Consider the following 14,120-nt stretch of genomic DNA (forward strand, 5'->3'; position numbering starts at 1 on the left):
TCCCATTTACTTTGCCATAAAAATAGAGACCACTCCAGTCTAAATCTAAGGATGCGCCAAGCATGCATTCCTCCTCCCCACTCAGGCAGTGTCATTGGTACAAGTCTGAGTTCACATCATCTATCTGAATCAGAGAATATTGGTGAGACACATTTTGATTCACAAGGTTGTCTGTGTTAAACCCTTGACTCAAACTGTACATTTGAACTAGTCCATTCATTTGAGGCATTGAGACTTGTGGCACATTTTGAACTTGATTTCTATCTCTATAACCCTGTTGGGTCTGTGTCATACCATTTCCCTTTGATTGTGCACGTCCAACATTCTGAATTTACCCTTCATTTCCCTGACTAACTGAATTAAATCGAGATTCAAGCTTTCAATGCCATAACTTGCCACAAATGTGACATGGATTTGTCTGTTTCAATGCTTCAATTGATACACCTCGACCTCTACCTTTGTTGCTGCATACCCTTTTGTTGAACTCCACCTACTCCTTGCATCACACGGTTCTGCTTGTAACCTCCCTGCACAGCAGGCATATGAACAATACCTGATACATTCTGATTCTTCTCAACAGCCTTCATTTGTGCAACCGTCAATTTTCCCTCAAGACTCTTATGCTTTATTTCAGTCTCATCTCTCAATATTTTGCATATCAGCCGATTTAATCCACAGGCTTCACTTGCCAACAAATTAAATGCTGCTGAATCATGTTGCTAATCTCAGGTCTCAATCCAAATATAAATTGATAAACAGTATGTCCCCTCCCATATCCTTCTCAGCCACTGTATTGCTTGAATGCCTGCAACAATCTCTCATTGTAGGTGTACACTGTTTCTTTCAATTCTTGGGTTTGTTTGATCGTTTTCCATCCAATCATTTCCCTTTGGGGAAATTTTCCCTTTCAAATAGGTGATGGCTTAATTATATTTCTTCATCACCTCTGTGGATGGTGCACCTGTACGAGAATGTCTAGCTGGTTCTGTTTCGGGCCAATCAACAGCTATTTTACACACTTCCCACTAGTCATTTGGGACTACAATGTCAAATAAAGTGTCAAAATCTGTCAGCAAGACCTTTGAAACCTTCACAAACCATTTTTCCTGCTTGTACCTTTAAAAATGATTTTCCCATAATTTCGGAAATGTATTCGTAAATGACAATATGTCTGGCATAGCCCAGCCACCTCTTTCATAGGGAGCAACCGTATTTCCTCACACCCATCATCTTCGATAGCTAGGTTCATCTGCATCATGACTCTTTTTGAAACCTTTTACTTCATCAGCCTTTCCATTTTTCTAACTCTTCCCATTTCCAAAGGACAGCTAACAATTCCTTAATTTACAATCTCTTTCCTAAAGGTCTCATGTTTTCAATATCTTTAATACTGAAATCTCATCTGTAGGGTGTCTGTAATGTTTTGACTTTTGTACGTCCACTCTGTACTTCTGGGCCGAGTCAGATAATTTTTCATGAGTACTCTGAGCATGTCTGGAAATTTCTTTGCAGATGAACAGTAACTGGACCGCGCCTGGACCGCGCTGAGCACCAGAATCCCTGGCCCTCGCCGATGCAACGGCGGGGGCCAGGGGTTAACGTTTTAGATACATTTATATATCGGTACCAAGTTACCTTACTGTGTGTACCAGTAAAAAGCAAATAAAATATCTCAGCGTGGTGCCAGTCTTTACTGTTAAGACATACACATTTTAAATGAGACCTTACTAGATGGCAGGTTGAACATGAATAAAAAGACATGAAATTGTCTAAAAGCTAGTGACCTCTCGATGATGTATTGTGGAACTTCTTTGCTCTCTGTAGGACCTCAAGGACAAGATGGATGAACTTCTGCCATTGATCCCCGTTCTGGAGCAGTACAAAACCGATGCTAAGATAATAACCGAGTTCAAAGAGGAAATACGAAACCTATCTGCAGTCCTGACTGCCATTCAGGAGGAAATTGGGATCTACGACTACGAGGAACTCCATCAGAGGGTGCTCGGTTTGGAAACCAGATTAAGGGACTGCATGAAAAAGCTAAGTAAGAAAGCTTCCTATTAATACTTCATTGACATTGATGTTTTGTGAGAGGCCTTCCTACTTGCTAATTATTATGCATTTTTATAAACATATGTTGGAAAATATACAGCCACATAACCTACAGAAATTAATACTGATATTCACCCACAATGTAAAACAAACACAGTGATGCACAGAGATCTACTTTGTGCCAAAAACGTTAGCTGTTCAATGTCCAGAAAGTATATATTTGTTGGGTGTCTCTTTAATGTGACGTTCACACGGGGTGCCAGTGCATGACATGGCTTTCAGATCATTCATTTTGATTGTTCAATAAATGTACTGCCCTTTGGCTCTTCCTTTCTTTCCATTCTAATGCATAAGAACACATTTCATAAACAATCAAAATAGATTTGATCATTCCTTGTGATTGATGCGTTACTTTTCTAATCTTTATTAAAAATTGCTTTCTTGTTCAAATCATGACTTTCTACCATTGTCTCAGTTATTAATGACCAGTTTTTTCTCAGCCTCTGTTTGGTTCAGAGCCCAATTCCCAGTCTTATTCAGAATAGGCAAACTGAATTAGTTTTGTCCTCAAATTAATTAATTTCTTTTAAGAATAACACTATGTTGACACAAAAATGTTATTAGTGAGAAACTGTTATTTTTGACAATTCATGTGGTTAAAAATGGAAAATACATTTCTCTCCAATAATTCAGTTATTTACAACAACAAGAGCTCATTATACCCAGGTCCCTCCTGTCCCCGCCCCATTCAAGACAAGTGAGATAATCTAATGCACAGAAATAAGAAATTCTGAACCCTACCTCTCCCCCCTCCCACTGGTAGTACATTAACATACTTACCCAGCATTCCTCCTGTTATTTTTTTATGTCTTCGTCAGAATGGAACGAGTCAGAAGTGGGGCGCTTCTGTTGGGACGTCTCCGCTGCCAGGGGTGGTGGCGTGGCTGCTGTTCGTGTCTCTCTCCATGTTGAGCTTGGAGGGAGACTTTGCAGTTTACCCTCAGGCCACATCGGTGATTCCTGGTTTCTCATACCATGCCTCCTGGGTTGCTGGGTTGCTGGGCTTGTCGGGAGGTTTGCGGCTGTTCAGCAGTTTCCTTGGCCTTCGACTCTGAAGTCCTATGGTAGACATTGGAGGAATTTCCAGCATTGGTGTCAGGCTCTGGGATTGTCTCCTCTGGAGTGTTCCCTGCCAGCGATACAGCAATTTCTTTGGGAGGGGGCCGAGAAGCATTTGGCTGTGCCCACATTGCGGGCTCAGTGGGCGGCCATTCAGGCATTTCATTCCCCTTGGGGGAATTTGCTGGATGGGGATGACTTGGTTTCCCATTGCTGCAGAGATTTTCATTGTCCCGTCCTGTAGTGAAATCCTTATTCTTTTTGTGGGACCTTCCGCTTGTGATTCTTGCATTGGTGGCTGCTCCATTTCAGCCTTTGGCTGAGGTGGATCTTAAGTTTGTCACCTTCAAGTTGTTTTTTTTGGTGGCTTTCAATCCGGCCAGATGCCTTAATGAATTGGGGGCTCTGTTGGCAAGGGAGCCTTCCCTGTTGCATTCTGATGATTGGGTGGTCCTGCATTTGGATTCCTCTTTTGTTCTAAAGGTTTCTTCCCAGTCCTATTATTCTCAGGAATTGGTGGTGTCTGACAGTGATCTTTATTGTTCCTTGTTGGATGTCAGTCGTGCCTTGCGGATCTACCTGAATCAGACTCATCATTTCCGGAAGTTGGACTCCCTGTTTGTTTCCTTTAGGGTTGCCTCTCAAGGCAGGAAGGCTTCTTCTTCGTCTATTGGTCATTGGTTGTGGCAGGTCATTGAGTTGGCTTACTACCTGTCCAGTTCGCTTCCTCCTGTTAGGGTACAAGGTCATTCTACTTGTGAGATGGCGGCCTCCTGGGCTGATCTGAAAGGGGTTTCTCTGTCTGAGATCTGTAGGGCGGCTACTTGGGCATCCACTAACACGTTTGTGAGGCATTATCGAATCCAGAATTTGCTGGGTGATGATGCTAATTTTGGGTTGGGAGTATAGCAGGCTGTGCGCTTCGGACTTCATGTCTCCGTATTCCAATAAATCCCTGACTGTTGCTGTTTCTATGTCTCCTGGTGGTTTGTTGTAGATGAATGCTGGTGTGCTGCTTGGGTTTTCTCACTTATCATGAATGGGACGGGGACAGGAGGGACCTGGGGGTAATGCCCTATTACTTACCCACAATCTTCATTTCTCCTGGTCCCGTTGTCCGCATCCCATTCATGGCCCCCCTCCCTCCCTCCCTGTCAGCCAGCCTTCTTCTCAGGGACTAGGTAGTTCAGGAGGAATGCTGGGTATGTACATTTATGTACTCCTGGTGGGAGGTGGGAAGGGGTATGGTCCAGCATTCCTTTTTTCTTTTGTTCTATACATGAGATAGGATTATCTCACTTGTCATGAATGGAACGGGGACAATGGAACCAGGAGAAATGAAGAGTACCAATAAGTAATACAGCAATTATGTGCTTTATTCAGTTTTAGCTTTAGACTGTTTTCAAGAAATGTGCCAGCATAATATAGAACTTCTATTTATCTCCCTTGGGATTCTGGGTATTTCGGAAATATGAACAAATAGTGTTCCCACTGAGTCCCCTGTTTAAAAGGAATTTCATTGGTTAGGCTAGTGGACGAAAAGATCTTCAATTATATATTTAATAAAGATCTGCATGTTTTGACAGGACTGCATGTGTCATTTTGTACAGAACATATACCCTAACCCCATAACACATGGGGTTAGGGTTTAAAAAAAATGTGTTAAATTATATATTTGACTGTTATAAATGATCTAGTTAGAAATTCAGAATCTGTTTCGCCAACCATAAATTTGAATATAACATGCAGAATGGTAAATTTACAAGTAATCTGTTAAATATAAGTGACAGTAATATAGCCACTTACCTCCAGCAAAGGTTTAGTTTTGAAAAACAGCAAAAACAATTGAAAGGTCCGTCAAAATTCTGATTATTTATGAATAAAATACTATTTTGAGGAAGTAAAATAAAAGTGATGAATCCATTCATGAGGCAGCGGCTCCTTCTGATCAGAACACTTTTCTCCCATTTTTCAAATAGAGAGCCAACACTTAATTGGTAATTTGCTGCCTCAATCAAATTTTCATTTCTCATTAATCTTTGTAGTTCAAAAGATATCAAGCCTTGGTTTGCGCTTAATTCGTTTTGAAGGCAGTTTTTCCCAGTAATCATTGGTTGCGCATAGATGCAAAATAAATTGTCTTTAAACATTTGTAACCTGTATCACCTTATATGTCACTCAAGAAAGTGAATGGAAGTATTACAAAAAGAGTTTTGCCTAACAAATGGATCCAATTAGTGAACAAATACCCACTCATAACAGCAAATTGTTCAACATACTGATTGGACAAACCGTTCATGTTCTATTTAAGTATGGGCGAATTTTGCGAATCAGCGGTTCGTGAATTCGCGGGAAACTGCAAAAAAATCTGTGAATTTCCCCGCAAAATAGCGGATTTTTTTGCGATTTTGCACCATACTTAACTGGAGTACTTTCTACTGGCTAATCAGTAAGTGCTACCTCGTTGGGTAAATGTATAGTTCTTTTCCTGCACTACAACTGCGTAGGGCCAGAAGAGTTGCCTCCAGTGACCATGTGTGTGTAAGTTTGCGATCGCACCGAAGGGCGCCAGGGTCCCTCGAGTGAGCTGTCCATCATAGTGTGCAAAGGGCGGGAAGTTGGTCACACCGCTAGTGTGTTGGGGGGCAAACAGGGGGGGCTTTTTTGAGAGTTCACATGCCTCTTGTGTGTATAAAAGGTCAGGCACCAATCAGAGCAGCAGATGGGGAGAAAGAAGCTACTGGTTACAGGAACTGCACGGGGATTGCACTTGTGAAAATCAAGGATGCAAAGGCCTCCATCAAGCATCATAGCTAATTATCAACTGTAGATATGGGGAGAAAGCACGCCTGTCCAGCCTCGACAAAGCGCACGATTTTTTGGGGCTGATTAACTTTGCCATCGCGCCGAAGGGCGCCGGGGTCCCTCGAGTGAGCTGTCCATCATAGTGGGTAAAGGGCGGGAAGACGGTGCACACCGCTAGTGTGTGTGGGTGGCAAATGGGGGGGGCTTCTTTGCGAGTTCACATGCCTCTTGTGTGTATAAAAGGTCAGGCACCGATCAGAGCAGCAGATGTGGAGAAAGAAGCTACTGGTTACAGGAACTGCACGGGGATTGCACTCGTGAAAGTCAAGGATGCAAAGGCCTCCATCAAGCATCATAGCTAATTTTCGACTGTAGATATGGGGAGAAAGCACACCTGCCCAGACGTGAGTCCCTTCCTCACTTTGCCACTGGATTCAAGCAAGCCTGGCTGAACACGGCTGAAATGTCAGAAACCAGTCCTAGGAAGCTTGATTCCGGTCCAGGGAAGGCATGGCTTGGCAGTTCGGGCTGGACTGTTCCCATGAGGCACCGTGTCAGACGATTTGCATATGGCCATGTCTGAACTGGGGTGGCAGAGTGGGCTAAAGAACGGTGATGGATTTAACCCAGATCTGTTGACTGGGTGTGAGTGTTTAATTGGTTCAGATGCTCCATCCATCACAACCCCCTTTTATACCGCTTTATTTGCCAAAAGTTGGCAGGGTATGCTCAGACGTGAGTCACTTGCTCACTTTGCCACTGGATTCAAGCAAGCCTGGTTGAAGATGGCTGAAATGCAGAAACCGATCCTAGGAAGCTTGATTCTGGTCCAGGGAAGGCATGGCTTGGCAGTTCGGACTGGACTGTTCCCATGAGTCACAGGGCTAAGACTGATTTGCATATTGCCATGTCCGAACTGGGGTGGCAGAGTGGGCTGGGAAACTGGCGCTGAAAAAAAATTCAGTCATCAACTGGAATGATCTGCTTCTTGGTCGGATGTTTGGAACCACAGATCTGCTCTTCAGCAGTCTTATAGTGTCACAGAAGAATCCTACTTTTGTAGTGTAAACCTTGAGCCCAGTGTTTGTACATTTTCCACTGTTCACATGGGTTTGTGTGTTCTCAAAGTCCAACTTTACTTCACCCAGACATGTCAAAGTGTCAGGGCCACTGGAATTATGCAGCAGGGGAAGGACAAATTATGTGGCAGGGTTGTTTAAATTATGCAGGAACACAGTTAACACAGTGTGGCAGGGATTGCACCTCAGTAGCTCCAGTCTAACACCCAGACATAGCAATAAACAACATAAAGGTGATCATTCAACCTTTGCAAAAGTCCATCCACTGTACAGCAACATGCGTTTTATTAACTTTTGAACCGTTTGAGTTAAAACAAAACTTAGGTGGAATCTGCCTGCAGCAGATGATGGATTATGTGGCAGATGCGGTAAATCCATAATTATGCAAAAAGCGCCACAGCCACACAATTGCATAATTCCTGTGGCCCAGATTAATATTTATTCAGTGCACACATGGCCTATTCTTAGGAAATTGCTTATTTATTCATTGTCTCATTTAGGAAAAATCAGTTCATTTTCATTGAGTGTTATCACAAAACCTCCCATATCTCAATCAGAAAATGCTCGGGCTATATATGCTGCCTAGGGCCGTAATTCCATGATAACCATATAAAAGGCTTTTAGGAGTGCATTTAGACTTCTTGATGTAAAAAGACATCTAAACAGGAATTTATCTTACCTAACGTGTTGGCAATATGTTATGATGTCTATTCCAGCATGCTCGCAGGATACAAAGTACAGAGGTTATACATATTGCAAAATTGCGTGAAAAAGATTTCCCCGTACAATATGCAGCCATTAAACTAAACCAACTAAATAATAGTGGCATAATGTTTCTTTGTTCTTGTATACTTTGCTCTATTTAATTGCTTGTTCTCCCTATATGGTCTTGGATACATCATTTGCTACATAACCAATAGCATCAGTAGGAAACCTAGCCAAGCTTTCCATTCAGCTTATTCAGAACACGGGACTTTGCTGGTGAATGACTTTTCTTCTGGGTGGAAAAGTAATGGTGTTCTCCCTAAATCATGCCGCGGCTGTGCAGCCCCTAATGAGTCAGTAGCGCACTTTTTGTTTGCCTGCCCGGCTTATAGGGTTGCTAGGAAAATATGGTTAAAACCTTTATGCATGGGGCTGGGCCTTAGATGTCACAAAATGGCCCTACGGGTCCTTCGTACTGACACATCTTCTACTGCTGTGGTGTGTGGGGTAGCCAAATTTCTGGGTAGTGCATGGCAGACCCGCACTAGGAGGGCCAAGCGTTCCACCCATTTAACCTAACGGACGGACAGTAATATGACATGAATTGTTTTTTATGGTTTTTATGTAACAAGCCTTGAGCTTGATTTTAGATAATTTAAACTGAGTAGTATAGGAGGATGTTTGTATATACATGAGTGTTATGTCCCTACTCTTTTATTTTTTTTATGTATTGTATAAACTGTATACTTTTATGATGAATTTTCCATAGAATAAAGTAAATACAACAACAACAACATATTTACTGCAACCCCCCCAAAAAAACTAAATACTTAGTACATCGCTCCCGTACCAAATAGATAAATTCTACTAAGATTGTTAAATGTAACTAGCACTTTAGAAGTGATCTCACTGGTGACCTCCATTTAAACCAGATTCTCCACCCCCGTAATTTTGTATGGTTAAATTCAAGCCTCAAATTGATGTGATCCAATTCAATCAGCCACCGAGGATGACCGTATAAAGACGAATGGACTAAAAATAGAGTTGCGCTAGTATATAGTGAAGTGTTTCCTTGGGTCAGAGCTGTTCACAACCCAGAAAAAGTTAATGAGGGCACAATACAGGTGCTGCCCATGCAGGTAAGAGCGGTGGGACAGCTGGGGGGGGAATTTGACAGACGACCATGAGGGGAAATTAATTATTTATTTAAATGTCCTTCTTCATCATCTGTCAAATCCCCCCCACCCTGCACCACTGCCCTTACCTGCAAGGGCCGCTCCTGGCACAATGGATCTTTCAATAAATCTGTTAAAAATCCTTTTGTGGCCAAAGTGAGTTTTTATGCCCCAAAAAGTGATTCATTGATGACATAACAATAATACGTTTTTGTGTCAATAAAAAAGAGAGGAGCTCATTAGAGCCCATGAGAGCACTCAAAGGAAAGATTAGGAATTTGTGCAAGAAGGAAGGTTGATCGAAGTGTTACATTTACCAAGAAGATCTTGCTGTAGCACAGAAAGCACAAACAACATTGTTAAATGTGCAGCAACAGCAATATTAAATGTCCACTCAGAATGAAATTATTACATCTTAAAAATGAGGACACTGATGTCTTTGAAATATGTGTAATACATGGTATTAACATATTAATTCCCAAAAAATGTAAATTGCCACCTATTCCTCCTCCATTGCTGTTGTATGGTCACATGCATTACCTGTTTCCCACTGTCCAGAGTTAAAGTTCTCAGAGCAACATTTTTGATCACATGAATTTTGGAAAAAACATTAGGGAAGCATAGAAGGTTCAATGGAGTATGCATCAATACAATACAAATATATACATATGCATTTGTAAAGCGCGCTACTTACCCGTGCTACTGATCGAAGAGCCAGGTCTTAGGGAGTCTTCTAAAGGCCGGCAGGTCCTGGATTTGTTGTAGGATGGTAGGGAGAGTGTTCCAGGTCTTGGCTGCGAGGTAGGAGAAGGATCTGCTGCCCGCTGTGGTTTTTCTGGTGCGAGGTACTGTGGCAAGGGCGAGGTTGGCAGAGCGGAGGCTGCGGTGGGGGTGTGGAAGTTGAGTCGGTGGTTGAGGTATGCTGGTCCGGCGTTGTGGAGGGCCTTGTGTGCATGGATGAGGAGTTTGAAGGTGATCCTTTTGTTGACGGGGAGCCAGTGCAGGTCTCTCAGGTGGGATGTGATGTGGTTGCGTCTTGGGATGTCGAGGGTCAGTCGTGCCGCAGCATTCTGGATGCTTTGCAGCCGCTTCAGAAGCTTGGTTGTTGTCCCCGCGTAGAGGGAGTTCCCGTAGTCCAGTCTGCTGGTGATGAGGGCATGGGTGACAGTATTTCTGGTGTCGGGGGCGGATCCATTTGAACACTCTGCAGAGTATCCGGAGGCTGTTGAAGTAGGATGCGGAAACTGCGTTGACTTGCTTGGTCATGTAGAGGACAGAGTCTAGGATGATCCCCAGGTTGCGTGCATGGTCGGTGGGTTCTGGGGCTGTTCCTAGCGATGTAGGCCACCAGGAGTCGTTCCAGGCTGAGGGGATGGAGTCGAGGATGAGGACCTCTGTCTTGTCTGAGTTCAGCTTCAATCTACTGTGCTTCATCCATTCGGCGACGGCCTTCATTCCTCTGTGGAGGTTGCCTTTGGAGGTGTGGGGTCTACGGTGAGGGATATGATCAGCTGGGTGTCATAGGCGTAGGAGATGATGTTGAGGCTATGTTGTCGTGGGCGAGCGGTGCCATGTAGATGTTGAACAGCGTTGGGCTGAGGGAGGATCCCTGTGGGACACCGCAGATGATCTTGGTGGTCTTGGAGCAGAAGGGTGGGAGGCCGACGCTCTGGGTTCTGCCGGATAGGAAGGATGCGGTCAGGCCAGGGCCTTCTCTTGGATTCCGGCGACATGGAGGCGCACTGCTAGAGTGTGGTGGCGGACCGTGTCGAAGGCTGCTGATAGGTCTAGAAGGATGAGGGCGGCTGTTTCTCCTTTGTCCATCAGGCACCTGATGTCGTCGGTGGCAGTGATGAGGGAGGTCTCGGTGCTGTGGTTGCTGCGGAAGCCTGACTGAGAAGGGTCCAGGATGTTGTTGTCTTCGAGGTAGCGGGTCAGCTGTCTGTTGACAATCTTCTCCGTGACTTTCACCGGGAAGGGGAGCAGGGAGATGGGCCAGAAGATCTTGAGGTCCTTGGGGTCTGCCTTGTGTTTCTTCAGTAGGGCGTTGATCTCGGCATGCTTCCAGCTCTCCGGGTAGGTTGCTGTCTTGGAGGAGGAGTTGATTGTTTTCCAGAGATTGGGGGCGATGGTTGTGCTGGCTTTGTTGAAGACGTGGTGAGGGCATGCGTCAGAAGGGGATCCGGACTGAATGGAGTTCATGGTCTTGATGGTGTATTCGTCGCTGACGTTGGTCCAGGTGGTCAGGCGGCTGGTGCGGTGGGGTCGCAGGGCTGGTTTTCTCGTCGGTGGGTGTGGGGGTGTCGGAGTTGAAGGTGTCGTGGATGTATTTGATCTTGCGGTGAAAGAAGGCGGCCAGTGAGTCGCACAGGTCCTGTGAGGGTGGGATGTCGTTGGTGTTGGATCTGGGGTTGGCGAGTTCTGTCACGATGCTGCAGAGCTCTTTGGAGTTGTGTGCGTTCTTGTCCAGGCGGTCCTCTTGGCGGTCCTGATGAGTTGGTGATGTTTGCGGGTTGCGTTCTTGTGGGCTGTGTAGCTGTCTGGAGTGTGGTCGCGGAGCCATTTCTTCTCCAGCTTCCGACATGTGTGCTTGGAGGTTTGGAGGTCTTTGGTGAACCATGCAGCTTTATTGTTGATGTGATTGGTTGCGGAGGTCTTGAGTGGGGCAAGGGTGTCGGCGCAGTTGTTGATCCACTGTTTCAGATTGGTTGGCGGCGGTGTCGGGGTGGGTGGGGTCGCCGGGTGGACTCAGGGCGAGGGTGGTGGTCAGTTGGTCCTCTGTGACTTTGCCCCAGCAGCGACGTGGCAGCTGTTGGATGCGCTGGTGTGTGGTGGGTTTCCTGAAGGTGAAGTGGATGCATCTGTGGTCGGTCCAGTGGCATTCGGTGGTGTCGTTGAAGGAGACGCTGGGACTTGCGGAGAAGATGGGGTCCAGTGTGTGTCCGGCAGCGTGGGTGGGTGTCCTTACAAGCTGTTTGAGTCTGAGGCTGGCGAGGTTGTCGATCAGGGTGGTGGAGTTGGTGTTGTTGTTGTTCTCGAGGCGGAAGTTCAGGTCCCCGAGGAGGATGTAGTCTGTGGAGGCGATGGCTTGTGTGCTGATGAGGTCGGCGATGGTGTTGCTGAAGTCTGGTCGGGGTCCGGGTGGTATGTAGATGAGTGTTCCTCTGAGGGTGGTGTTGGGGTGGGTGTGGATCTGGAAGTGTATGTGTTCAGCGGTCGTGAGGATGTCTTCAGTGTTGGTCGAGACTCTGAGGGTGTCCTTGTGGATGATGGCGATTCCCCCTCCTTCTTCATTGGTGCGGTCTCTGCGGGAGATCATGTAGCTAGCCCTCCGGGATGGCTATGGCGATGACTGGTGCTGATGTGGTGTTCAGCCAGGTCTCTGTCAGGAAGGCGACGTCCGGGGTGGTTGAGTTTAGGAGGTCCCAGAGTTCGATGGCGTGCTTGCGGGCGGAGCGGGTGTTGAGGAGGATGCAGCGGAGGTGGTTGGGTTCTCTGGTTGAGGGTTTCGCGGGCCGAATGCTGGTGAAGCTGTAGCTCCGGCAGGTGAAAGGCCCTTGGGTGTGCTTCAGGGTAGCCTGGTAGCAGGAGTGGTCATGACCGGTGTTGAGTGCGTGGAGGGTGCTGGAGTCGTAGTGCAGTCTGGTCTTGTGATGGTTGCGGGGTCCAAGGGGTCTGGTGCTGGGCGCGGTCCAGGCGCGGACGGGCGCAGACGGGCTTGCTTTTGGTGCGCCTTTTGCGAACCATCGGCGCGCCAGCTGCGCGCGTCCGCTGCGCTTACGCGCGGCTTCCTCCATAAGAGGCGAAGTGGGAGGGAGGAGCAGCTGGGAGGCGGGAGCGGGGTGGCCATTGGGCGAGGGAAGGGTCACAGAAGGCAAAAGCGGGCAGGGACGCAGGGAAGTAGCAGAGGGAAGCGTGGGGCAGGGGGGTCAAGGGGTGCAAGGAGATGCTAGGGAACAGGGGAAGAATAACAGAGCTCAGCACAATGAACAAAACAAAATAATGCCACAAAAACAATATCCAAGAATACTAGTCCCAGGGGCACACCAGCGGCGGGCTCCAGGCAGCAGGAGGGAGTCACGGACGCACAGGGGGAGCCGAGCGGTGTGTGGGGTGACCAGAGGTCAGGTCACAACCACTGCCGCACGGCTTCCTCCATAAGAGGCGAAGTGGGAGGGAGGAGCAGCTGGGAGGTGGGAGCGGGGCGGCCAATGGGCGAGAAAAGGGTCACAGAAGGCAAAAGCGGGTGGGCCGCAGGGGAGCAGTGGCGGGAGGCGTGGGGCGGGGGGTGTCAAGAGGTGCAAGGAGATGCCAGGGAAACAGGGGAAGAACAACAGAGATCAGCACAATGAACAAAACAAAATATTGCCACAAAAACAATATCCAAGAATACCAGTCCCAGGGGGACACCAGCGGCGGGCTCCAGGCAGCAGGAGGGAGTAACGGACTCACAGGGGGCGGTGTGTGGGGTGACCAGAGGTCAGGTCACAACAATTGCGGCGCGGCTTCCTCCATAAGAGGCCAAGTGGGAGGGAGGAGCAGCTGGGAGGCGGGAGCGGGGCGGCCAATGGGCGAGGGAAGGGTCACAGAAGGCAAAAGTGGGTGGGCCGCAGGGGAGCAGCTGCGGGAAGCATGGGGCGGGGGGGGTCAAGGGGTGCAAGGAGATGCCAGGGAAACAGGGGAAGAACAACAGAGATCAGCACAATGAACAAAACAAAATAATGCCACAAAACAATATCCAAGAATACCAGTCCCAGGGGCACACCAGCGGCGGGCTCCAGGCAGCAGGAGGGAGTCACGGACGCACAGGGGGAGCCGTGTGGGGTGACCAGAGGTCCGGTCAGGTCAATAGATTTTGTAGGAACATGTATTTCAGTCTAAAACAACAAAGGTACATTGTCACTTCTCCCCACTAAACTTTGATCTAGCACTGGAACTTCTGGCAATTGGAATTACAAAATTATGACAGGATCCTAGGAATGACATTTGCCTGTATTCATATGCTGTTATGCAGAAAAAAGGATGCTGACATTATTTGATCCTCAGAACTCTATTCCAGCTCGGTTTGAGCTAAAGTGAACATGAGTTGCTTTATTTAGATATAAAACAAACTGGAGAAAATCATATGTTTCAACTTGATAAGACTTATGTTAAAGAATTAGATTCACTATTATGATATAATGTG

At 46.7% G+C, this 14,120-nt stretch overlaps 1 protein-coding gene across 2 annotated transcripts in view; it reads left to right on the forward strand.

Annotated features, from left to right (window-relative positions):
* The window catches only part of OLFM3 (olfactomedin 3), a 675,349-nt gene that overhangs the window by 555,591 nt on the left and 105,638 nt on the right, over window positions 1-14,120 (forward strand). For both annotated transcript variants that reach the window (XM_086954320.1, XM_086954316.1), the window contains exon 4: window positions 1,825-2,044. In XM_086954320.1, the coding sequence (XP_086810446.1) occupies window positions 1,825-2,044 (220 nt within the window). The remainder of the gene's footprint in view (window positions 1-1,824; window positions 2,045-14,120) is intronic.

The sequence above is a fragment of the Lissotriton vulgaris genome, chromosome 1_1 (assembly GCF_964263255.1).
Source record: "Lissotriton vulgaris chromosome 1_1, aLisVul1.2, whole genome shotgun sequence".
Lineage (NCBI taxonomy): Eukaryota > Metazoa > Chordata > Amphibia > Caudata > Salamandridae > Lissotriton > Lissotriton vulgaris.